The sequence below is a fragment of the Diabrotica virgifera genome, chromosome 5, assembly GCF_917563875.1.
Source record: "Diabrotica virgifera virgifera chromosome 5, PGI_DIABVI_V3a".
Taxonomy (NCBI): domain Eukaryota; kingdom Metazoa; phylum Arthropoda; class Insecta; order Coleoptera; family Chrysomelidae; genus Diabrotica; species Diabrotica virgifera.
The window spans coordinates 190,650,336-190,677,658 of NC_065447.1; the positions used below are offsets into that span (position 1 = coordinate 190,650,336).

The following is a 27,323-nucleotide window of genomic DNA, read 5'->3' on the forward strand; positions in this document are numbered from 1 at the left end:
ATAAGGATATTTAAAATATCATGGATACAGAAGAAAACAAAAGCAGAAGTATTGCGAGAAATGGGCAAAGAATACGAAACAATAAACACAGTAAAAATAAAGAAGTTACAATATTTGACACACGTAATAAGGGGACAGCGATAAGAAATGCTAAGATTGATAATACAGGGAAAGATAAGATGATAAAGGTATAGGAAGAAGGTCATGGTTGAAAAATTTAAGGGACTGCTTTAGTGGTAGATAAAGTTCCTACATGAAATATAGTGATGATGATTCAGAATAGTAAACATAAGTCGATATAAATCCAAAACGTTCGAAAATTCATAAAAATATTGACCGGCGATGTAAATAAGAAGGGCATATTTTATATGAAAGCATTAGAAAGAGCAATATTGTATTAAACATCAACTCTACCAATTGTAATAATATGTACAGCACTTGAATCGACATAGATAGAAGAAACATTAGCAGATTTAAGGACAAAAGAGTAGCCCAAAAAAATTAATTCATATAATAATAGAACTTGTTTTTATACAATAATTATAATTTCTCCTTTTTTAGCATATGTAACATTAAAACGCGTTTAATTACTTTTCACAACCACCACATATCATACTAATTGCATTCTGTAAACGATATTCCCACTTCTTCGTTTTTCATTTACCATCTTAAGGCATTACCATATTGACATGTGTCTAGGGCAGGTGTTTTTGAGCGGCACGCGCCACAAAACTCGAAACACCTTGTCTATTTGAAAATTTATTAGTTTTTTCTTCACGTCATTCAGGTTTCAGCTGTTCTTTTTGATTTTATCTCAAAATAGTTATTTTTTATATATTTATTTTGTTACCATATTGTGTAAGTAATAAAAGTGAATGATAATAATGACTTTTGAACATTAATAGGTATTTGCAAATGGTTAAAAAGTGTTTGTTTGTTAATTATTAATAATTTGGAGATACAAGTCTACGTAATTTTAATCTCATAACTATTAAATAATTATTTTTGCCCACAACCAAGTCCCAAAAATACTTTAATTTTTTTTATTATTTTTAGGATGCAGATTAGAAATAAAAAGCAGTAGATTTAATAAAATTATTTTATTTAGATCAGTACAAAGTTCTTTGCAATATGCAGTATATCAAAAATAGTATATTTACAAACGTATTTCGCAAAAGAAAATACTCTTAACAAACTATCAACTTAACAGCGTAAAAGGACAATATTGAGTACGTTTTTATCAAAAAAATATGGAGCAATATTTTAGGTACCCATAACGCTAACAGTTCTGGAATCGAATAAAAATTTTATTGCGTTTATCAACGAATTTTTTACCGTTTAACGAATATACTAAAATAGAACCTATGAACTATATTTTAAACAATATATACAATTTTATATACAAAAACAATGACTAGAAAAACATTTTATAAACTCTTGAGATTCTTCAAAAATATTGTAGAAAATATCACTCTGTTGGAATGAAGGCACTTAATTCCTGATTTGGAGCAAGTTTTTGATTAGATTTCACTGGCCAAGCAATTTCTGTAACAATAGAAAAAATATATTTAGTAAAAAGTATTTTATAATGATCGAAATGAGTTAATATAATAAAGCTACAAGTGTCTGGCTATTGAAGGGGAAGAAAAAATTCGCGCTTATTTTTTCAATAAAATTTCTCAGACAGTATTGTTCGGTAAGATCTTGTGTAAGGTCTCGTTTCTTAAGAAACTGGTATGTATTAAAGACCCCTGTCAAGACATTATGAAAAGGTTCAAGACACAAAAACGGTATTTTACTCCGGGGTAGGAAATGGGCATACTAAATCGGAGGGGAACTTTTATAATTCAGGTAGATATAGATTTAAAACAGGTATAAAGCACACTGCGCCAAGAAAGAAATATCAGAACGTGAGATTAGATACAGGCAATTTTACAATAAATGTATTCTTTCTTGAATAAATATTCTTATCAAGGTAGGAAGCTTATGTTTACTTATTACACTATAAATATATGCAAGAATAAGTTTAGTAACTTCACAGATAAATGTAAAATACACTGTGATATGGCCGTAACATATCAGGAATACTACAGACTCTAGAGAAAAGGAAATGAACCAAGTAAAACTCAGAACAATATACCTAATTAAGAATATTTACTTTAATTTTGACTATTAAAAATCGAAAAGCTCATAAGTTCTACGTTAAAGACAGAAGTATGTAATGTCAGAATGTACATTTATTACAATAATTATAGTATTTACAATTATTGTAAATACTATTTACAATAAGTAATATACATTCTGACATTGTTTCTATCTGCAACTTAGAACTTACGCGATTTTCGATTATTAATCGTCAAAATTAAAGTAAACATTCATAATATTATTGTGATTGTGAAGTTGTATATTGTAAATAAATTTTTTATTCTGATAGACACCTTTTATTTTATTCCTATTTATTTTATTAAATTTACAATATACCTACAACCCCACAATAATATTATGAATATTTACTTTTATTTCTATTTTATTCCTATTTATTTTATTAAAATAGAAATAAAAGTAAATATTCATAATATTATTGTTATGATTGTGGGGTTGTAGGTATATTGTAAGTACTGTTTAGTCTGATAGACACCTATTAATAAAATAAATAAGAATAAAACGGATGCTTGACATAATTATTGATTTAACATAAAAAAATATTTTGATATGGATATGAACATGTTAAAATCTGAAAAACTAATGCTGAAAATGGTACTAACCTTATAGGACAGTGTTATTCTTGCTGCCAAGAAAATATCGCGTCTAGAAGTTCTTCGTCTTCTGGACTTTTCGGGTCGTAATTCTCGTAGTTTTCGGTCGAATGGTACAAAGCGTTCGTGTAGCTCTGAGTCGTCGAAAAAGATCCCTCTGAGCTATGGGAAGGTGTGGGTGATGCTGAAGCTTCTGAGCAAGCAGGGGTGGGTAGCAATACAGGATACGAAGAATAGATGTGGTTTGAATCTGGGCTGCTGGTGTAGTATCTGGTGTCACTAATTTGGTCTCCAGCTATAGAAGAGTTAGTTGTCATGTCGCTTTCGTGATCTTCGATCATTTGTTGTAACGATCGAATGTATTCTACTGCTAATCTGAGAGTTTCTACCTTGCTAAGTTTTTTGGAGGCGCCTCTGCCTTGTGAAGGTCCTTGTGGTGACAAAGTTTGTGCTACACTGGGTGGAATGTGCGATCGGAGGGTAGCAAAGCCATTATTCACCTGTTTTACACGGTTTCTTTCCCTTGCGTTCCTTCTAGCTACAGATGCAGGTTGCTGTGGAGGAGCACCGTAAGGCATGAATTGAATTTTTCTCTTACATCTCAAATCGTTGTTAGTAACAAGCACAGAAGTTCTTTCAGGAGCTGGAGCCAAAGGTCTCTTGCTGGCAATGGTATTTTTCGGCTGGGTCACGATGACACAATTTCCCTGAGCAGCGGAATGTTGAATTACGTTATACATTTTGTTCTGATGTCCTAGAGTCATAGTAAGCGCCATAAGTATCAACAAATTCACAACAACCGGAAGAGTTAATATAAAAGTTCAGTGTTAGTCAACAAGCGCGCGAGTGCGTAAGCCACAGGTCCGTTAAACACGTTATACTTGAGGTCTACGTAAAGAATGATTTGGTTGGAGCTTAACCTACGGTTTTCTATCCTACCGTCGGCAGCCCCCACCGCTATGAGATGCGCGCGCTATTTGGGGGTTGTACGCGTGCCATAAGACGTGAGACGCATGGCAAAGGTTGCCGAGAACCTCGGATAACTCCGTCTAGATTTCCTCTCTTCACACAGTGTTGCCAAAGAATATGATATATATAATAAAGTCAGAAAAGTACATGTAAATAAAAATGTTCAAGTGTTTTGATTACAAATTAATTTTGAATGCGAAGGTATCTGCTTTTTGAATTTTTAAGTTTAATATTTATTTACACAGACAACAATATCGAAGAAGAGTTAAAAGACCAAATAATTAAAGCCAGTAGAATGGCCGGATGCCTAAACGACACAATTTGGAAAAACAAACACCTAAGATTGGAAACAAAGGCCTGAAGTCAGTTATTACGCCAGTTATGACTTATACGGCCGAAACAAGACCAGATACAAGCAAAACAGGAAGAGATCTGGAAACCAGCGAAATGAAGATCTTAAGTAGAATTGCTGGAAAAGGACTACAGGATAGGGTAAGAAGTGAGGAAATCAGACGCATTTGTGGGGTAGACAATATAAATACCTGGGTAAAGAACAGAAAATAAGACTGGAATGAGCACACAAGCAGGATGTCTGAATCAAGGATAGTAAGAATAGCCAGGGAAAAGTCACCGTTAGGCAGGACAAGTATAGGACACACAAGAAAAAGATGGAATGACACTTAGGGGCAGAAAGGCACCGTTGAAGAGAAACAGGCAGTACTGCCTATATAAAAGAAGAAGAATATTTATTTTATATATTTTCGGTTCATATTCTCTTTTTAAATAATAATTTTTTGAGCAATTAGTTTATTATCTCATTCACAAACTCCTGACAGACTTTTTATGTGTCCCATACGATATGATTTCTGCTAAAATTACTATATGGTGCTTTTTGTGTTATATTACTCGGTCATATTTTTAATGCTGAAAGTTTCTTTTTCTTTTCTAATAGTTCAGTTTACATCATATTTTAATTGCAAAACTTTCAGGGAAATGTGATGAAGGAATAGTGAAAATTAATCACATGCTGTAAGTACCAAGATAGATAAAAATTGTTTAGTGAGAACAATCAAGAATTTTCACTAGTAATACCACTAGAGGTCAAATTATTTCCGGAAATTTTTTTGAGATCATGAATATTTTGAAAATTACCCGAGTCGCAGACGAGGGAATTTTTCTAAAAATATTCATGATCAAAAAAAAATTTCCGGATATTAATTTGACTTCGCGTGGTATTCGGTAAGAAAATTCCACACCAAATTTGCATTTGAAAATCCACAGCTGCATGAACAGATTAATAGCGCGCCATAGCTTTGTCAGCAATTATTTAGGCTTTCAAATTCGTAATTTCTACTCATTGTAGTTGCATGGGAATACCATTTCAAGATAGAAAATAGTATATTCTTCAATTTTACATAAGTTTTGAGTAACTACAAGTGATAGAAAATGAATCAAAACTTAATTATGTAAACAAATAAAAACCAGTCTGTCAAAAATGTTCTGTTATTGTAAACGTCAAAAAATTTCCACTATAATTCGCTGTTGGGTACCCCACGAGCAAAAAATTTCCGATAAAATACCTCCGTTGCCATGGTGATCTGTCAAAATAACGTATTTTGATATGTTCAAAATTACAGGTGTGGAATTTTCAGCAAAATGTATATTTGGTTTTTGCTCCAGTGTAGTGAATTTTAGCAATTCAGAGTATATTTAATACTCTGGATAAATATTAAATATTCCTTAATGTACTTCTTCTTCTTTTCATGTGCCATCTCCGCGACGGAGGTCGGCAATCATCATAGCTATTTGAACTTTAGAGACGGCTGCTCTGAAAATTTAATTTTATGTTTATCTGTACCATTTCCTCAAGTTGCGCAGCCATGATATTATACGTCTCCCTATGCTTCTTTTTCCTTGAATCTTTCCCTGCTTATCATTTGGAGCGAGTTGTACTTATCTCTTTCAACGTGTATATCCGAGATATTAAAATTTTCTGGTTTTAGTTTTATTTTATTTAAGATTTCTATTTCCTCTTTCACCTTTCTCAGAACCTCTTTATTTTTGACCTGTTCCTTTAGCCTTTTCTGTTCTGATTTTGATGTCCTGGAAGTAATAATTTGTGGAGTTGATCATTGTTCCAAGATAAGCATATTAATCTACAGTGTACCCGTTCTGTTCTACATTGGTTCCTTTTATGAGAAGATTCTTGTTATTTCTATGAGATTTCGATATTCCCATAGATTTTGTCTTTTTCACGTTCATTGTTAATATACGCTTAAATATATTTATACAAAATGAAATAATTTTAAAACATAAACATAGATATAAAAGTGGAGGGGGAAATATATTATAAACCAAAATAAAAATTCGGAAGATGAAAAAAAATGAGAAAATATGTATTTTTCCATCATAATTTATTATTATTTTCTAATAAGACCACTAACAAAGAAAAGTTGAGATTAAGATAACCGTTCTAAGACAAAAAAGTTAGAAAAATTAAGAGCCTAGGCGCAAAATTTCGGTCAAATGCTTTTTAAATGCATTCATTTTTTTTTCGAATCCTGAGAAAACTGATAACTATTTTTGAAAAATTTAAACGTAGACTGAAATAATACTTTCTTACCGAAGGTCGAAAGTCCCTAGAAAGTTATATAATGTTTATGTTAATAACTTAGAGGGGTGAAAAAAAAAAGAGAAAATTTAGTGTGATCCTTAATTTTAAATATCTCATTCAAAGGAAACTTTTTGTTTATTCTAAGGGACTTTCGGCCCTCGGTAATAACGTAATCTTTCATTCTGCATTTAAATTTTTCAAAAATACTTATTAGTTTTCTCAGGATTCGAAAAAAAGGAATGCATTTAAAATACATTGGTCTAAAATTTCGCGCCTATATCCTTAAAGAAAAAATTAGCTAATTGATAAAACTAATAAAATAAAATTCATTCAAATTTCCACTTATACCAATATGGCAGTATACCAAATTGGTAGACCAATGCTTTTCCTATTAAAGCTGTATATGATTTATTTTATTTTGATAATCAGATTCAAACCTTAGTTAATAAATTTTAATTGCTTGCCTCCCAAAACTGCGTATAAATAAACGTTCCTATCAATATTTCGTGTTCAGAAATTTCGAGAAGTCTAAATCAAAACTTATCTAGTTAATTAATTGTAATTGATTGCATCACAATAACTACGAATTCAGGAATATAAGTTCCCTATCAATGTTTCGCGTCCAGAAATTTCTAGAAGTATAAATCCCCAAAGATTTTCCCGCAATGGGAGCGTCAGTTTGGCAACGTCGCGGTTTTATCTCGGAAGCTGCGTGGGATCGAGTGGCATCGCCGCATTGCGCGGCGGCACAAGGCACAGCCGACTGCAATTTATCGGCAGCTGCAAAATGTTCAGAAACACATGTAGAAGTTAGCGCCTAGGCTTTAATGTTAACACAGTGCACTGCCTTTTTATGACACTTGTAAATTAGCAACAAGTTGATATTGTATTGGTGAAATGGTGGAGGGTTCAATAAATTATTTTTACAAATGACAGGTTCTACAACATTGTTGGGGTACCTATATAAGAACGGTGAATAAAAAATTGCTAAACAATAAGAGTGTCTCAGAATCTTTATTTTTTGCGTTCATTAATGCTTATTTCGTGTTAACAATTATATTTTTTCTGGGAATAAAATTCAAAGCGTAATTACAAATAAACCTTATTTCAAACTATGGAAGCATGTAAAATATGTGAAAGATTATGTAGATCTTTAATTTAATAAGAAATATTTAACATATTACCAATGGAAACTACTGACATTTTCTTACAGTACAATACGCATTTTGTAATAATAATATGAATTCTTCTTGTAGCTGTAGCAATAAATCCCAACTTTTATTATAATATAGGTATTACCTACCTACTCTCTAACGATTAGCACCCAACAGAATTTTTTTTAAAATTATCCGAATTTGAATTTGACTCACGTTTTGACAAAAATTGTTCCAATGTACAAGTAGACGAAACTTTAAAAGTAATATTAATGACCCACTTAAAAGATATAGTCCAGGGCCCATCTGTTTTGAGATGGATGTTGAGAGGTGTATATAAGTGTACCGTACCTTTCATTTGCAATTTGTAAAATTAAAATTGATTAATTACCACGGCGTCAGGAATTTTTTTAAATAAACATTAATTATTGGTGCTACGCGCAGGACAGAGGTGTTCGATTCACACTGGTTGATTTCCACCAAAATTTCTTCCAATCTTTATCTAATATATTATTTTCTTACTCTATATTTTGTTGTATTTTAATATTTTAATTCCACAAAAATCAAACTAATTTTATTATTGTTTGCGAAATATTGTTTAAACAATTGCATATGTATAAAAATAATAAACTTTTATTCTCTAAGTTAAAATATATGAACAAAGAAAGTTTTTGCTAAAAAAAGTGTTATTTCAAAGGATAGAGTATGTGTTTTTATTTTGCAATAAACAAATTTATTTATTTATATCGAAATTTATTAAAAATCAAAATGTATCAATCATTATCAAAGGTCATTGGAATGCCCAATCAGAGCAAACTATCCGCTCTCCTGCGCACAGCACCAATAATAATTAATGTTTATTAAAAAAAATCCTGACGCCGTGGTAGTTAATTGATTTTAATTTTGCAAATTGCAAATGAAAGGTACAGTGCAGTTCTATATGTATAAAAAAATTCAACTAGCTATCTGCTTTATTTTCAGTCCTGTAACATTTTGAAAAAATGAATTTTTTTGCGAAAGCTGGATTGCAAAATTTATTTTGCAAAATTTATTGAACCGATCTTAATGAAATTTACAGTGTTGTTTTACTGTATTATAAAGTTTTTCTGGGTGAAATATGAAGATCGTACGTTAGGGTGGGCCGAAAAAATTATTTGTTTAGTTTTAATACACAATACCCCCAAAAAGATGCCTTTTGGTAAGTATAATCACTGTATTTTTTTTAGGATTTTTAAAAAAACATCTTCAGCCCTCTACCACCCCTAAAGTGAACCCTAAATCAAAATTATTTAATTTAATTAGCAATACCTGTAAAAAGTTTCAATTATATGCAAAGAGTTCATGTTATTTTTTTTATACATTTAGAATAAGATATTCTACCCTCTACCAACAGATAATGATCTTGAATCAAAAATAAAAATAATAAATTCACAATTATTTCTGAAAAATTGTGTGTAAATATGGGAAACTACTGCACATTTTATAGGGTGTTGGGAAATAAAACAAAATTTGAACTGAACTAAAAGTTTATTGGAAACCGAAAACAAACAAAAATATAAATATCCTATTTTTAAACACACTAAAATGCGAAATAAAAATCAATAGAAAAATGCGTTCATTCAATTTTAAATTGTGCTTTGTTATCGTAAGTTACAAGAAAGTCTTTTGATTTTATTTTAGATCGAATACATCCGTCTCTGCGTTCTGGCCCTGTAACTAGCAAAGATGATTCCGAAACCAATTTCACACATCTCTCCACAGCTTGCGTGTGGCATGGATATTTTGGAAAGTCAAAGTCTGCAATTATAGAGCTATCAATTAACTGTTTCAGCTCATCATCTGGTATGTCAGCTAACATTGGTGGGGCCGTTACTTCACATTCACTCCAGTTTATTAACTCAAAATACTCCGCAGCATTAAAGTTTATTTCTGGTATTTTAAACTGCCTTATTCCGACTTTTTTCTCTTTTCTGGCTTTAACAATTCTCCGTAAAGCTAATTCTCGTACCCATTGACGATTATCTGTTAACACTTAACATACATAAGAGAAGATTCTCCGGATGAATATAATAGGAGTTTCGTTGGATAACTGCATCTATAATATTTTTAAGATCATCTCTTAAATATCTTGATAGTGTAATGGATTTGAAAACATGCAAACTGGCTTGTGTGCAACTTGGATTAAGCTTTATAAAAAACCACATTGGTGCATAGACTTTAATTATAAATTGAACAAGATCTTTCAATCTTGATGTAGGATGTTCGGTTCCAACGTAGAGGCGGAGAACTCTATTTGCCATTGTCAGCCATCTGGAATGAGCTAACTTTCCAGGGCTACGATTTGCTAAATTTTCATAGACGTTGCCATTTGATATTGCTTGGCATATGTCGTACAGATATGACTGGTCTGAGCTTAATTCTTTAGATGGTATTGTTAGTTCTGGGAGATCACTTTCAATTATTTCAAAATCTACGATTGGAAGGTGTTCGCATTTTTCCAATAATTTCCCGATCACTCCAGAGAATTGACGAGGTCCAGTAGTAGCTCCATCCAAACGTTGAAATAAATGTCTCAATGGCAACTCATTAGCATGTAAGGCACACACAAACCATTGCAAAGGTCGCTTAAGTTCATTTTCGATATATGTTATAACTCCATTTTTATGTCCAGTATTCACTATGGTTCCGTCACAACCAATCGCCACTAAATTATCCAAACAGAAGTTATTTGAAATGAGAAAGTCTATTATTGCCTTTCCAATTGACTTGGCTGAGCCTGCAGATGGGGTAACGTGCCCCAAATAAACAGAATTCGGTTCTTCTATCAATGACACATGTTCTTCTGCAATAGTTCTTTTATGATATCTCTCACCTTTCTTTTCCTGCACTAAGGTTTTGTCCTTCCTGCCATCAAAGTAAATACTCTTAATGGGTTTATTTGTAGACTGAAACTCATTACTAAGGATATTTCTGTTCTTTTGACGAGCTCTTCTAACTTTATTTTTATCGATTACTTTTGAGGTATCACTATCGCAAATAATTCCCACATCTTTTAATACAGCTGTGGCAACAGCAGCTGCTGACCTGTCAGAAATTCCATATTTGTCACATATGGTACCTAATGTGGGCAACTTTATCCTCATTTGACTACAGGATGGTTTCGACGGTAAATCAATATTTGCAACACTAGGTGAGGCTTCAGATGAAGAAGAATTGTCAGAGTCTGTTGATAACCTAGTGACCTCAGTAGAACAGCTGGGCATAGAAATATTGTGAAATTCAGATTTGAATTTTTGTACTCGTTCTGTTTCTTTTGTTTGTCTCTCCGTCCTTACATTCAACTTTTTAGTTGTTTCACGATCAACAGTTCCTATAGCCATATCTCTAGTGGACCGTTGATCCAAAAGAAATTCCTGTTCCTGCTTTGGTACTTTTCTTGATTTATCACACTTGCATGCAGAAAAATCACACTTACAGGCAGCAATGTCGAACAACTTATCCCTTGTTTCCTCTTTGAAGCTGGTAATCTTTAACTCATATTGAACATTTCTTTTGCTTTTTGGATATCTGATAAGGTTTAAATATTTATTATGATATTTACGTAATAATTGCATGATGCGGTCCTTTGACACGGTTGGAATTGACGCTGATTCCCATATACTTTTGATTTTTGGCACAAGCACTTCACAAACTTCATTAAAACTTGGTTCCTTTCCAAAATATTTAGTAAACTTCAGTTCATAACGAATAAACAAATAACATCGAAGCACATGTTCTATCGTTGGTAAAACATGACAGTTTAAGTCGACTGGGTTACCGAAAATTGGACATTCTACTTTACTTCTTGTAATATTTAATTTTAAAGCAGCCATATTTATGGTCGTGCTAGGTATTCACGCAAATACAACAAACACAATCTATTCGTCTTGGCTTTCAACAAATAAACAATAAACATGCGTTTCACCCGAAAGCTTATTTCGCACTAAGAAGATAAGCGACGACAAGTACCATAACTCTCGACGATCCATCTCAGCCGGGACTGTTCGATTGTATCCGAGGCTTCACGACCAAGACCATCAGTATTAAATACTTTTATATTATATTATTATACTTTTTATGCTTTAAAGTTATACGGAGTTAATTTTACATTTTGTGTTTGGAAAAAGTTGGAAAATTGAGATTTTATTTTAGTTAGAGGGTGGTAGAGGGCTGATAAAATCATTTTAAAATAATAAGAAAAAAACAAAAGATTTATACACGGTAAAAGACAAACTTTGAGCGGTATTGTGTTCCTAATTTATTTATTTATTTTTCAAGGTCACTTAAGGGCTGGTAGAGGGCTGAAGACATTTTTTCAAAATAAAACAAAAAATCACAAGTATTTTTTACACATATACGCATCTTTTTACGGGTATTGCGTTCCTGTTTGATTCGTTTTTTTTCTGAAGTCCAGTTTCGGCCCACCCTATCGTACGTGTAGTATAAATGGTTGAAAAACGTAAAATGCGAATACTTGTTTTTGTATGGTTTTTTGGCAATTATTGCTATTTGCAACAAGGGTGACTATTTTTTAAATATTTTACCAATTCTATGTTGTAGAAAATTTAATTTCGCAACTTTTATGTAAATACAACTTTTTGCGGAAATTAATACTTTTAAAGTTATAATCAAAAAACGAAGAAAAAGATCGAATTTTTTCTTAATTTTTTGACATTTTGATTATTTAAACAATGTTCCGGACCTTTTTGAGAGGGAGGATAACTCAAATATTATTATTTGAATTATTTTCAAGCAATTTCTGCAAAAAAATTTGAGTCGCCTCTCAACGTCCAAATGTACTAATATTTTTACAGATGCGCCCTGGTCTAATACTGAAATGTTGAGAACTAGTGTTGCTCAAATGCAAGACCAAGACGAGACTTAGACAGTCTTGTTCTTGGTCTTGCGCCAATACACCTGGTCTTGGTCTTGGTCTTAGTATTGCTCTCTCGGTCTCGGTCTTGGTCTTAGTCTTGCAAGTCTCGCAGTTACACATTAGCCTATTGGCCTATTGCTATTCTTTAAGCGTTACTTTAGATCTTTGAACAACGTAGGTACAGTGCACAGATTCTAAAGGTGCCGGTGGGGGACGCCGTCTATTCGCAGTATTATAGTCGGTATATGAGAGAGAAAGTATTGAAAATAATGAAATAACAAATTTTATATTATTTGTTATTTCATTATTTCGAATACGTTCTCTCTTTACACTGACTATAATACTGCGCAAAGGCGCCATCCCTCACCGGCACCTTTAGAATATGTAAACTGTAACAGAGTAGGTACATTTTAATCTTGAATTATCATGGCCATGGTAATGACCAGACCAATAAAATTAATAAATGTCTAAACTGACATTGGGTAAGGTATGAACTCACGATCTAAGCGATCCGTGCCTATCCTCTAACTAACAACTATATACCATGGTCCACGGGAGACAGTATGTTTCTTAATGAACGTTTGCATTTAATAAGCTTACATGTACTAAAACATGGTTAAAATACAAAAAACCAAATTAATGACAATGACATAAAGTTGACTGTATTTCAAAGAACATTATCTGTCTAGAAAAGGATTGATCGACCCTCACCTTATATGAAATGGAATAAAAGAGTTATACAATTTGCCATTTATTTAAATAAAAAGTAAAATACAATTCAAATATTAAATTACAGAACAGTACGCAATTGCTTTGACTTTACTTTATCTATATATTAATTTTTTTTTACCAAGAAATAATACAATAAGATTCTTTTATGCTCGTTACTATCCAATACCCTAAGCCCTAAGTAGGATATTGTTGTGTGTCGACTGATGAGTTTAAATTTCTTTATCAGAGATATACATATGGAACAGGTAACATAATCTGTTTCGTGATTAACAGCGCGACATAATATGTGTCGGTGTCATAAACAATGTCAAAGAAACTTATTGTTCATTATGTTCATTATAATAGAAATAGACTGTTATTTGATAGTTAGCCGCGCTTTTTCAGCAAATTGTGGTTTGTTTAACCGAAATCGCACATTACTCTTAATAATTTTGGGCCGACAAGATTTATTATATTATTATATTTTTTATCAGCTAAGCTAAGATGACATATTTCTAAACGATTAGACGGCCGCTACTGTGGCGCCTTGTAGTTTTATGACCTCTGAGTACGTAGCAAATGTGTCAAGTTTTCTTTTAATGGATATTTTGATTGTCTATGTATGCTTATGGTATTGTTCGTAATGCGCGTAAGTCCAATTTTCCAAATTTTTGTAACATATTTTTTTGCGTCTCATAGATCCTCTATGCATCTAAGCATATACCCGAACTACTATACTATACTCCCTAAAACGACATTCGGTCCTAACTGCAAGACGCAAGAGTCTCGCAGGGTCAGTTTTGTTCTTGCTCAAATCTTGCACGGTAAGTCTTGGTCTTGGTCTTGCTAAAATTAGGCGGTCTTGGTGTTGGGAAAATGCAAGAACAAGACCAAGACTGCAAGACCAAGACCGATTTTGGGCAACACTATTGAGAACTAAAAGGATTATTAAATCATATGATGATCATTATATGGGGCCACAATTCCTTGTTCTTTTTTCAAAATATCTTTTTTTTCTTCTTGATGTACCTACATATCCTTGACAAATGTGGACGATCATCATGGCAATCTTTTCTGCAGTAGCACGTAGAAGCTGCACAGATATTGAGTTGAACCAGGTTCTGAGGTTCTTTAACCAGGATGCTCTTCTTCTTCCTGTACCACGCTTTCCAAATATTTTTCCTTGCAGAAAGACTTGCTGGAGGAAATATCTGGATTCATTGCACCTAATGTGTCCAAACCATTGTAAATTTCGAGATTTAACGGTGGTCAGTGCCTCTAGGTTCTTCTTCAATCTTCTGAGAACCGCGTCATTTGTGACTCAGTCAGTACAAGGAACTTTAAGTATTCTGGTATAAAGCCACATCTTAAATGCTTCCAATCTTTTGCACTTATCTTCGTTTAAGGTCCAGGATTCAGTAGTTACTTCAAAATAGGAAACCTATAGAAACCTACGGAAGACGTAGCGTGGCACTATTCTTGTTTTTATATATAAAGAAATACAGCCCTAAACAAAAATTAAATTTTACGTTTATATGGGATTAAACATTATAATGAAATAACTGATTGTAATAAAAATTACATTTCATAATTATTATTTGACGTTTAGACTTTTTCACAGCCTTTTTGAAAACGATTTCCGGAGTGGACGTCGAAACGTTAAATAATAATCAGTTATAAAATGTAATTTTCATTACAATAAATTTGGCTTAATCCCATATAAACATATAAGCGAAGCAATAACGCACTAAAATCGGCCTTACCCCCGAAAAAAAAAACGACAAGACTGCTCTTAATAATTCTTTTTGCGTTCCATTCGTGAATGCGCCAGGAAACTTTGTGACATCTAGCCATGAGATAATATTGAAACACTGCATACAAAAAATGCATTCAAAGTGCATCTCAAACAGACAATAAAAAAATTCAGAACTCGTCAATAATTATCGGCGGCAATGAGTTCAATTTTGTTACTGGGGGTTTTTGGGGTCGCTGAAAACGGATATGATGTCGTAAGTGATCTCCGGAGTACATGGTGTCCGGGGTAGGTACCTACTGTTTAACTCGTCTTGTGGAGTTTTCGGCAAATTCATTAAAAAATTAGCAAAAATCATTACTCGGGTGTTTTTGGGGTAGCTAACGAAGAATATGACATCGAAAGTGACCTCCGGAGTACCTGGCACCCAGGGCACCTACTGTTTACCCCGTCTTCGGGAGTTTTCGGCAAATTCATTAAAAAATCAATCAAAAATCATTAGTCATGAGATAAACAGTAGGTACCCTGGACAGCAGGTACTCCGGAGATCACTTCCGATGTCATATTCGTCGTCAGCCACCCAAAAACCACAGAGTAATGATTTTTGACTAATTTTTTAATGAATTTGCCGAAAACTCCAGAAGACGAGGTACCTACTTCGGAGATCACTTTCGATGTCATATTCGTTGTTAGCGACTCCAAAAACCCCAGTAATGATTTTTGACTAATTTTTTAATGAATTTGCCGAAAACTGCACAAGACGAGGTAAACAGTAGGTACCCTGGGCACAAGGTACTCCGGATATCACTTAAGACGTCATATTCGATTTCAGCGACCCCGCAAAAACCCCCAGTAACAAAATTGAACTCATTGCCGCCGATAATTAATGACGAGTTCTAATTTTTTTTTTATTGTTTGTTTGAGATGCTCTTTAAGAATGCATTTTTTGTATGCAGTTTTTCAATATTATCTCATGGCTAGGGGCCACAAAGTTTCCTGGCGCATTCACGAATTGAATGCAAAAGAATTATTAAGATCCGTCTTGTCCTTTTTTTTTCGGAAGTTCAGTGCTTTATTGCTTCGACTCATAATATTTAACTTGAACAATTGGACACGTGTGACGATAATATAATTTTATCGTCTAGAGCACGCCAATGAATTAAGTAAAACACGTTTTTGTACTGTTTCGAACGATATAAAAATCGGATCGAAAAGCCTAGTTGATTATTATTCTTGGAGCGTTGATCGAAGAATAATAGACAACAGCGAGGTACAAGAGGTGAGTTTATGTAGGTAGTATTTCCCGATTATTTTCCGCTATCGTTTTGGCGAGCTGAGCGAATCCGACAGTTTTCTTCTTACCTATCCTTTTACCTATCCTTATATGAGCGGTGATCATATATCCTTTATATGTCTTTTCAATCCGGCGAGGTGAGCGGGATCTCCTTTCTCCCCTTTCCTTATACATTCCTGTCGTATTAATAAAAGAAATTCCTATTTCGCGCGATCGTCAAAATCATTCATTCATGTACAACAATATCGTCACATCGGCCCGAACAGTAAGCTCGATGCGTAGGAATCAGTGTTGCCAATCGCATTTCTCTAGATTATCCGATGATCGCTCGAAAAATATCCGATTTGTCACGAAAAGGTACGCTAGGTCAAAAATTATTCTGTTATTAAAATCAATGTTGCCAATGTTATTCTTTTACTCCCCTTAACAACCATCAAATAACAAAATCCGTTGTTCGTACGCCAATCAGTTGATTGTAATCAATTATCATTATGATAATAATTAACATAATTAATTGATTGATTAATTATTAATTATCAATTAACTTAAAAATTATTAACATAATTGATTAATTAATTAATGAATCTCATAATTGTAATCAATTATGTTTTCAGCAACCCATTCGAAGTTGATATTGACATTAATTAAATATTTGATAATGATCAGTTAATTCCATTTCTGATTAGCGTTCGAACAACCGGCCCTTTAATCTACTGGATTGTCTGTTTCACAGTTTAAAAATTTTCGTTTATAGATGAAAATCTCGTATCCTAGATGATTACCTAATTCATGTATGTAATAGCTATTTGTATAACAATGGAGGGCTACTTTTCCTCCCGAGAATGAAGTTTACTGCACGACGCGTAGCGGAGGCCAGTAATCATTCAAGGGAGAAAAAGACACTTTACTCCCATGTTATACATATGGTTTTTCCACCTTCGTCAAATTAATAACAAGTAATTTTTCATTTTTACTTAATTTATTTATGTAACTAACCAACAAAATTTATTAAAACTAAAACTTAACAAGTAGGTACAATATAACTGTCAACTGTCAAATATAAGTCAAATTATTAATGTAAACATTGTTAAATCAAAATAACAATTTACTGTTTTTACCATTCTGCAAAATACAGGGTGTTTTATAAATAAACGTTAAAATGTATAGATACTTACGTCATAGAAAATAGATATTGGTTAATAAGTTAAATTTCATGAATTAAATACCATGACGTCACTTGTACTTTTCCTCCCTAGGGAGCAAAAGTACAACTTTGCAACTTTTAAAATCAGGTCCGGAAAAGTATACTTTCGGTAGAGGTAGGGGGAAAATACTATTTACTTACTATTATTATATTATTCGTATTTTGTATTATCGTAAGTGTTAAATTCCAAATAAATAAATAAATCTAAATATTTCATTATTTGGATCGTTATTTTTATTATAATTATTAAGTAAAAAAAAACACTTTTAAAGATTATTTTATTAAAACGTAATAACTACCTAAAACTAGGTACTAGAAAAATAAATAATAAATAAATCAATACCTACGGTTTAACCTGGCGGTTACAACCGGTCAAAAAAACCGGTTGTTTCAAAAACCGGTGTTCGTATTTTATAGACATAGCCTATGTACAATAGGTTCCAGTCAGCTTAAAATTTCTCATTTAAAGGGCGTGGGGCGAAAAAATTTTCTATTTTTTCTCTGAATTCAGTATTTTTCCACTTATCCGGGTTTTCACCGGTTGTTACTTTAAAAAGAGAAAACCGGTTATAACCGGGAAAAAAACAACCGGAAAAACCGCTTATATCAGAGAAAAAAACCGGTTTTAGGTTATAACCGGTAGGTTTTCCCATCCCTAGACTGCACTACATAAAATGAAAATAAAACTAAATCGTGCGTGAATTAGCTTTGATAAGTTTAAAGACTAAAAACTCATAAATAACATCGGATGGCAGACGGTTTTTGAAATTTGAATTGGATTAGTATGCCTTAAGTGGACGTACTTGTGCATTTAAATTCTAAACAAAAGAATTGGCACATGTACCTTTTGTCAAAAGATGAAAAGTATCGGATGTCACTAACATTCATCCGGTATAAAAATTTGGGTGGAACCAAAATTAATGTGTTGTTGGTGTTGGGAATATATGGATGAGAAAGTTTTAGTAGATTGTAGATACACTGAAAAATATCCGCAAATATCCGATTTATTTAAAGATACGAAGAAGATACGACAACTCTCAAAAAGGTACGCAAATCGGATAATTATCCGCAGATTGGCAAGACTGGTAGGAATTATAAATATATTTTATTAACGAACTTAATGAGTAATTAAGGCTAATTATCATATCTTCTGTTTATTTTAATTCCAAATAAAAATGTTTTAAAAAGCGAACTCTTTTTCTTCGACTGATAGTTACCTGGAGCTGATAGTTACCTGGAACGACGCAACGACCTCGTTACATTGGCGCCCGAGCAGGGACACACATTAATAGAGGTTAATACAGGTAAGGTTAAACCTGAAATTGCTTGTAGGATGGAGGGAGACATATTTAAATCAAAACGAAACCGTAGATTTTCTTATTTTACTACTGCCATACTTTGTATTAGAGTACACAGACTCGTTTCATACAGGTTCTCTGAACTGTAAATTGGAATATTTTCCTAACGGTGCCTTTTGGTATTGTCATACCTGGTTTAAGCAGAGAACTTGAATCGAGTCGAAATTCATTTCACTTATTCCCCGTTAGAGGGCGTTCTAACCATACTGCGATATTAATAGTTTTAATTTATATTGAGAAACTACGGTCGTGTTGGTGTAAATAATTTGTCTTCCTCAGAGCCTCCTTGACAACAGGTAGACCTAGAAATAGTACTATCGGAGGATTGAAGGAGACAGATTTAAATCAAAACGAAACCGTAGATTTTCTTATTTTGCTTTCTTCTTTCTTGTGCCATGTCTAACTTAAATATTATACACAATTAATTGTAATGAAAATAACTTTTTCAACTAACTAATGTCTGAAGTTTCGATTTCCACTACGGAAATGTTGTTGCTCTAAATGTTGTTGCTGTTGTTCCACTACAACTTGTTGATTATACACTTTTCCAGAATTTTTAAAATAATCATATTTGAAAAGGATTTGCGGAGTTAAAATCGAAACGGCACAAAGCAGTTAAAAATGTAATTTTAATTACGATAAATAATTGTGGGACAATCCCACATAATCATAACATTTAAGGTTCAACCTATTTTTAGCATTTTGAGGACATTTCTAGTTTGGCAATAGAAACATCAATAAACTATGTAATAAAATACCTACATATAATATAACAAGTTTTGTTTTGCTCCCAGAAAAATATCAAGAAAATTAAAGTTGTAAAAAGTATAGCAGTAGCAGCATTTTTTTATTTTGAAATCTTTGTTTAGTTAATACAGTTGAAAATTTAATAATTTCACTATCCTGTGTTTAAACCGTAATTAAAAGAGGAAATGATATAGAGGTTTTAAACAACTAATTAGTTTTATTACCTGTTTTTAACGAATGTGGGTAAACTTTATAGCTTCTCTTTAATAATGTTGTGCTAATTTAAAAGATTTCAAATAAATATAAAAAAGAGAGAGGAGAAAGAAAAATCCAGTTTCAGTTTTTACTACACAAACAATTTCTTAAAACAGGGAGCACAAAAATGAATACAGCTTAATATTTTTATTTTTTTTAAGAATTGATCCTTTTTAAAATAGGTTTATGACATAGGTAAATCATTTGTTATATCAGCGAATTTAATATATTCGAACTATAATATTTATTAGCTTCGTCTTTAAATATTGGCGCCGTATTTAAGCTTTTTGCGAACTAATCCACTTCACATAAAGTACACGAAATAAAAATCACACGTCTTCTTCTTTCTCAGCTCTATCTCTATTTCCATAAATTTTTAGAGCTCTATCTTTCGTCCTACATGGTATTTCTAGGTCTGGCGTGACCAAACCATAACAAATATCGCCGTATATAAGGTAACCAGCAGGTTCCTCTCGCTAAGAGCTAGTGTTGCCCAAATGCAAGACCAAGACGGGACTTATATAGTCTTGGTCTTGGTCTTGCGCCAATACACCTGGTTTTGGTCTTGGTCTTGCACTCTCGGTCTTGGTCTTGGTCTTGGTCTTGCAGCAAAAGTCTTGCAAGTCTCGCAGTTACCCATTAGCCTATTGCTAAATGTTATATTATTTATTATTTCATTATTTCGAATACTTTCTCTCTCATACACCGACTATAATACTGAGCATAGAGGCCATCCCCCACCGGCACCTGCACTGTAACAGAGTAGGTACATTTTAATCTTGAATTAACATAGCCATAGTAATGACCAATAAAATTAATAAATGTCTAAACTGACATTGGGTAAGGTGTGAACCCACGATCTAAGCGATCCGTGCCTATGCTCTAACTAACTGAGCTATCCATGGTCCACGGGAGTCACTCTGTTTCTTAATAAACGTTAGCATTTAATAAGCTCACATACTTACATGTGCTAAAATATGGTGAAAATACAAAAAAAAACAAATTAATGACATAAAGTTAACTGTACATATTTCAAAGACCATCAAACAACGTTTTAAACGACAAAGGAAGCGTTCAGTTCAAGTATTACGTAACGCGATTTTTGAAGATTTTTGACCCCTCCTCCCTACGTAACGCACTCTAATGGGCGTTTAACTATTGCGTAACGCAATTTTTAAAGATTTTTGACCCCCTTCCCCAACCTGCGGTACGTAATACTTGAACGGCCCCAAATCAGATTTTGTCGACACCTTAAGGAAAACACGTTATAATTGATCATATTCAAAAAAGGGATCTTTACGAGCGTAATATGATAGACTAAAGAATGCATAAAGTAAAGTCTCGTAATACTCACCACAGTGGATGAGTCCACAATAAATTATTTTGCTCATACCGTACGTTTTTCTATGGAGCACCTACATTTGAAACTATTGGCGGTTACAACGTTGTTCCAGCATATCATTCCATTATCTGTCTAGAAAGGGATTGACCGACCCCCACCTTATATAAAATGGAATAAAAGAGTTATACAATTTGCCATTTATTTAAATAAAAACAAAAACTGTAAAGTTAAGGTGGGACGGACTATAGGTAATTCACATTAATATGTTACATATTATATTCATTATCAAAGTAAATAACCATTGAGTTGTCAAGGTCTACAAAAGTAAGTTGTCGGATAACATAATATTTAAGCAAACTTTAAGTTCAACGAACTGTAATATTACGTTTTCAAAGATTTCAAAGACATTATGGCATATTATCCTCAATCACACCAGAAATAATAAACAAATACGTTTTTGTTTTAACTGCATAATAAGTAACAACGAACAGATTATTCAAATAACCCTCAAACCGTCTAATTTCTACAAATATCTTATTTCCATATTCTTGACCTAGTTTCCAAGAGATTAGAGATTCAAATTTATTCGGCTAACCGCTGAATCTTCCGACCGGACGAGGCTGCCCTCTGCGGGTAAAGCCCCCAACTACAACTAGAGCTAAATGACGGGACAGGTAAAAAATACCTACCCTTGGATTTCAGTTTCATTAAGGTTTCGGGGTTACAAAAGAACGAGTCGCATGAGGAAGAATGTTAATGTATTGAGAGTTTTATAATTCGATGCGATGGTATTTTTGAGGAAGACATTAACAGGTACCATAAAATGTGAGTGTGTTTACCAAGTCTATTTTCTTATAATTGACAATTTTATTGGAATTAAACTGAAACAGTTTATAAAATATCTTTCCAGAAGTTTGAAAGCTTCTACTTCAGTAAATGTCGCGATTCTTCGAATTCTAAGAAAAACACTTTTTAAAATCTTTTATTTTCGAAGTTTATAATTAGATAGATCATAAAAGTATTATTCCAACGAAAATTTGTACCTGTTTCAAAGACAAAATAGTAGAGACTGCAAAAGACTGTACGACACCGGTTTATGCCAATCGTATAGCCATGGATAACTGATCATACTTTGACTGTAATTTAACGCAGAAAAAAACATAAAATTAGATTTGGAATTATCAGACAGTTTAAATCTCAAACGTGGTCTGTGGGGGAAATAACAAGACTCCAGAAAATCTATAGCCTTGAGAATTTCCTTTCCTGGCAGAAGGGACCTTAAGGTATCTATAGTAAAATATGCATAAGATATTGTTATGCTCTACTTTATTTCTTTTATTAGATTGATTAGCAAATTCTTAATTTAATTAATTACTTAATTATTTTAATTTCTGCCTATGTAAAAACAAAACCAAATTCAAATTAAATTTTCTAATAAACTTTATTCTCAGGACTAATTTTGTATTCGATGCAATACCTTTGATTTGTGGCTTCTAGTATCTCTAGTTGCTTACTCCTTCCAGGATAAAACAGGGAAATTAAACGCATTCAATATCATATAAATGCAATCTATTATTTATTTATCCAATATGCTGTATAAATAAGATTTAAAAAAAATACTAAAATTTAAATTTGTTGGAACAATTTCTTACTTAATAAATCAAGCTTTAATTTTGATGTCTCCTTGTTTTAACAAAAAAATTATTTAAATAAATTATTTTTTATTCATACTAAATTTAACAAAATTTACTTTTCTCCTTTTGAATTGATTACTTAACTTTGGAATGACTAACTGAGTTATAGAACTGTTCAATACAAAAAAAATGAGCATATATGGTGTGGATATAAACAAGCTCTCTCCGTTTTAACAAATGATTTGACGACCCTTTTTGTTTCTTCTCTTCACTCCTTCTTTTCCTAGATTGCGTTGTCCTTGATTCTCCCACACGTACTCTTTTGATGTTGCAAAAAGGTCCCTGTCGTCCAAACTGCTTCAATAACAAACAAAACCAGGCTCTCTCGAATTCTCCACTCATTTTTTAGTTGAAATATCTCTCACTGTTGCTCGATATCTTGTGCAAATAGATACCAATCAGCTAATTGTTCTAGATAGAACAAAGGAATCTTCCTCGGACACAGGAAAATTTTACTTCTCAACCGGTCAACAATTTTGTTTCAACTTTATTATGCTCGCAAAGGCTGATTTCACCACTTTACACTAACTTCTCACTTTTAAAAAACTGGACTGCTCTCTGCCGATATTCATCACACAGTCTCTATCTTTTCTCTCCGAAATTCCGACTCCACATTCTCATCCCTTCCATCGATCTTTCTCTACCAATCAAAAACAACCTCTCTACCCAAAACATCTACACTTTCATTTCCTAAGAAAACCAACTTAATTTGTATCCAACTTTCCATTTTGTCAAAATTCTAAGAGACATTAAATTACTATCGTTTTTTCAAAAAACTAAACAAAGGCCTTACATTCTAAACTCAATAAAATTTGTTTATCGTTTAAACCTTCTACGAATTATTTACAAAAATCCTATTGATGTTCACAAAACGAAATAGCTTGCACTTTCCAATATTTTCGAACCATTGTCTGTAAATCCTTTCAAAAAACCCATTAACGAAAACCACATTAACGATTTCACCTTCCCCGAAAAAGCACTGTTTATTAACTAAATTAGACTCAATTTTTGGTCATATACAGGGTGAAGAAAATCTACGATCTTGTGGTCCTGATATAAATTTATTTTCTGAATTTTTCCACAAAAAAAAACAATTCTACAACAATATATATAAATCCCCGGGAATTGACACAATACCAGGCAGGTGACAAATGGTTACATGCCATCCATTCTATCAGTATTAATGTTTAGAATTGGGGAAAATGGCCATCTGATTGGTGTACCTCAATATACACATAATATATTCCACTCCACACAAACGGATCCAATTTTTCCAGTCCCTTGTTTTTTCTCCCAAATCTTTCACGCCTATTTCTGAAAAGTTTTTCTTGTTTACTGCTTCCAGCTATTTCTTTTTGGGCGTCCTCTTCTTTTTCCCCATTTCGCCCTCCTTCAGTATTGTTTTAACATTTCGTTCCTCTGGCATTCATATCATATGGCCAAGCTATCTCTTTGGGCTCGTATTTTTGCTGTAATTATTGGTTTTTTATACGTCATGATTATTTCTTTATTTATTCGTCTTCTCCAAATACACTCTGCCGTCTGGATTTATCCGAAGATTTTTCTGATTATCTTTCTTTCCCAGATCTCTAATTTCTTCCTGCTGGTTCATAATCAAAGTTTCACTGGCATACCTACATCACTGTCGGTGTAGGTCTGTACTGTCTTGTACACTCCCAGTTTAGCTTTTTTCAGTATTGAATTTAGTTACACTACATATATAGTTCTACTCCCGTCATTAATCTTTTGTCTATCTCTTTTCCTTCCTTTTTCGTGTTCGTTATGGTTACTTGTAAGTATTTAATTTCTGACACTTCTTAAAACTTCGCACAGTCTTTGAACCTTTCATTTTGATATATTATTATATTTGCTTTCGTTAAAACTTCTTTTTCTGTAATACCTTGTATTATTCTTTTTAGTTTCTCCGGATTCCTTACCTCCTCGTTAGAATTTTTTTCCTCTTTGTAGTCTTTGTTCATGTAGATTTCTATATTTTTCAATTGCTTTTCTAGATGTTCTTTTTTCTGCAAATTCTTTTCATATCTCTTCTTAGCCACATAATTTTCGATCGTATTTTGGATATTTTCTCTGACTCTTTGTAGTTTTGCCCTCTGGCTTCTTGTCAAAGCATTTCTACGTTCTTCATCAAACCAGTCTTGACGTCCCTTTATATGCACCTTTCCTATATAATAAGCTTTTTCGCTGCCTCAGCCTCAGATGTGGCTGTCTGTAGAGTCTGCCATTTTCCTTCTATTTCCTGCTTGATTGAATTCTCTAGCATTTTATTAATTTTTTGGTCTTGGCTGTTTATTACCTCTTTTTCTTTTAGGCGCTCTAATTGTTGATTATTAATCTGTCTCTAATAGTTTTTGAAATTATTGTTAGTTTTTGTTTTAAATTTGCTGTAAGTAGTGTATGGTCACTGTTGGTATCTGCTCCTCTGCAACTCCTGCAATCGACTATTGCATTATGTTGTTTGCTTTCTTTTGAGATATGATCTATTTGATTGTTTACTTTTGCATCGGGGGAAGTCCATGTTACCTTATGAATTTCTTAAAGATCAAAATTTGTACTAGCTATTTTCATTTTGTTGTTTATAGCAAACGGATTAAATTTTTTCCATTTTCATTTATTTACTGTCTCGGACATCGTAAAGCCCGCTCCAAAATATCTTGTGATCCCCACTCTTGAAAATGCTGCTCTTTCCTATTTTTATTATTTCATTTCCCAGTTGTTTCGTTTTTTGCAAGTATACTGATATTGTTCAATAGTTTGGTCGAAGTTTGTTAAAGCTCCCTACTCATAAGTAACTCATACATTTCATTCCTCAATTTATTATTTCCCGATTTATTATAACAATTTATTATTTCCTTGGATTAATGCCTTTCTTTTGTACATATTTTTCGGTTTTTCATTGTCGTATTCCTTTTCTTTGCCGTTTTCTTCTACTAGTTTTTTAGCAATTTTACTCTTGTATTATCTTTGTTGTTGTTTTTCTTCATGTCATATCCCTCGATTCACATTTACGATCAACGTCTTATGGCTTATGCTTGTCTGTTTTCCTTTACTTTTTTCTTCTTTTGCTATTGAAACTATTTTTCTGTATGCACTTTCCTTTTGATGTTAGATCATTATTTACACTCAAAAATATTTAGTTCGTAATATTGATTAACAGTTATTATTGAATAGTATTTCGTTGTAACAACAATTTAATTTTTTGTTTTAACGAACTTTTAGACATTGATCAATGTATTTGGTTATTGTCACAATGATTGAATAATAATTGTGAAAATAACTAGAGTACATTAATCAATAACACTCAATTTATTCAGACAATAAGTTAGTTTCGTATATTTAATAAATAATGGTAATTCTGGCAGCAAAGCACTTTCTTGATTTCGTAGATAATAAGTAATTACCTTGGTTTATTGTGACAACGTACAGATTTCATTAAAATTTCATTCTACTTTAAAATGTATCAATAGTATCTGAATTGCCGATATAAATGAGTCAAATTAAATAAATTATTAGAAGAATTTTTTTTACTAAGCAAGAACATTTTTGTTTCTGTTAGTAGTATTTTGTATTTTGACAACGGCACCCGATTTGGGCGTCGAAACGTTAATAAAAATAATTTTTTAATAATATTGTGGCTTATTTCCCATTATAAATAGTTAAAATTGTACAAATGTTGTTAATATAGAGTAATATGTGATTATTCCATAGATGTAAACTGATTGTTATGACAACGAATGCATTAATCAATCTACTACTGCGTTTAATAACCACAATCAATGCGTTCATGGTAACAATAAACGAAGTTGTTGAAAAAATAAATGTTTTGCTTGACCATTTGAAATGTAACGGCTTTTCCTTATCGTTCTTTGTTAAACAATGCTGTTACCTCTGCCGAAGTGTCGAATAATTTCATTTCATTTCCAAGTGGAAGGAAGGAAGTCCTTCCGTACTGGAAGGAAGTTTTTGTGTGTCTATTATCGTATTCCTTTTTTTTCGAATCCTGAGAAAACTAATTAGTATTTTTGAAAAATTTAAACACAGAATAAAATATTACAGTATTATCGAGGGTCTGAAGTCCCCGAGAACTTCTATAATGATTATTTTAATCAGGCACAGGGGTGAAACGAGAAAATTTAGTATGATTTTTAATTTCAAATATAGCATTCAAAAGAAACTTTTTGTTTATTCTAAGGGACTTTCAGCCCTCAGTAATAATGTAATCTTTTATTCTGCGTTTAAATATTTCAAAAATACTTTTTAGTTTTCTCAGGATTCCAAAAAAAATTAATGTGTTCGAAAAAAGAATTCGATCGAAATTTTGCAGCTGCGCTATCCAAAAGGATTGAAGTGTAATAAATTTTTGTACATGATGTACATTCCCTTTAAAAAAAAAACAAAGTTGTGGCTGTCACTTGAAGAGGGATCGCGTAAAGTTCGAAATATTGATGTTATAATTCACTTTGATTATTAAAAATTCGACCTGTCCGAGCGTTTTGCTTATGTGCTAAAAATAAATAAGTTAATAACAGGACAACACTT

The 27,323-nt window shown here is 32.5% G+C and overlaps 1 protein-coding gene across 1 annotated transcript; it reads right to left on the reverse strand.

Moving 5' to 3' along the window:
* Nucleotides 1–1,085: 1,085 nt before the first annotated feature.
* On the reverse strand, nt 1,086–3,670 carry LOC114330205 (achaete-scute homolog 1a). The gene is made up of 2 exons (XM_028279529.2): nt 2,766–3,670; nt 1,086–1,545 (listed from the first exon to the last, which is right to left on the reverse strand). Exon 1 carries the CDS (start codon nt 3,530–3,532, stop codon nt 2,780–2,782), a length of 753 nt encoding a protein of 250 aa, XP_028135330.1. The 5' UTR covers nt 3,533–3,670; the 3' UTR covers nt 1,086–1,545; nt 2,766–2,779.
* Nucleotides 3,671–27,323: the final 23,653 nt, after the last annotated feature.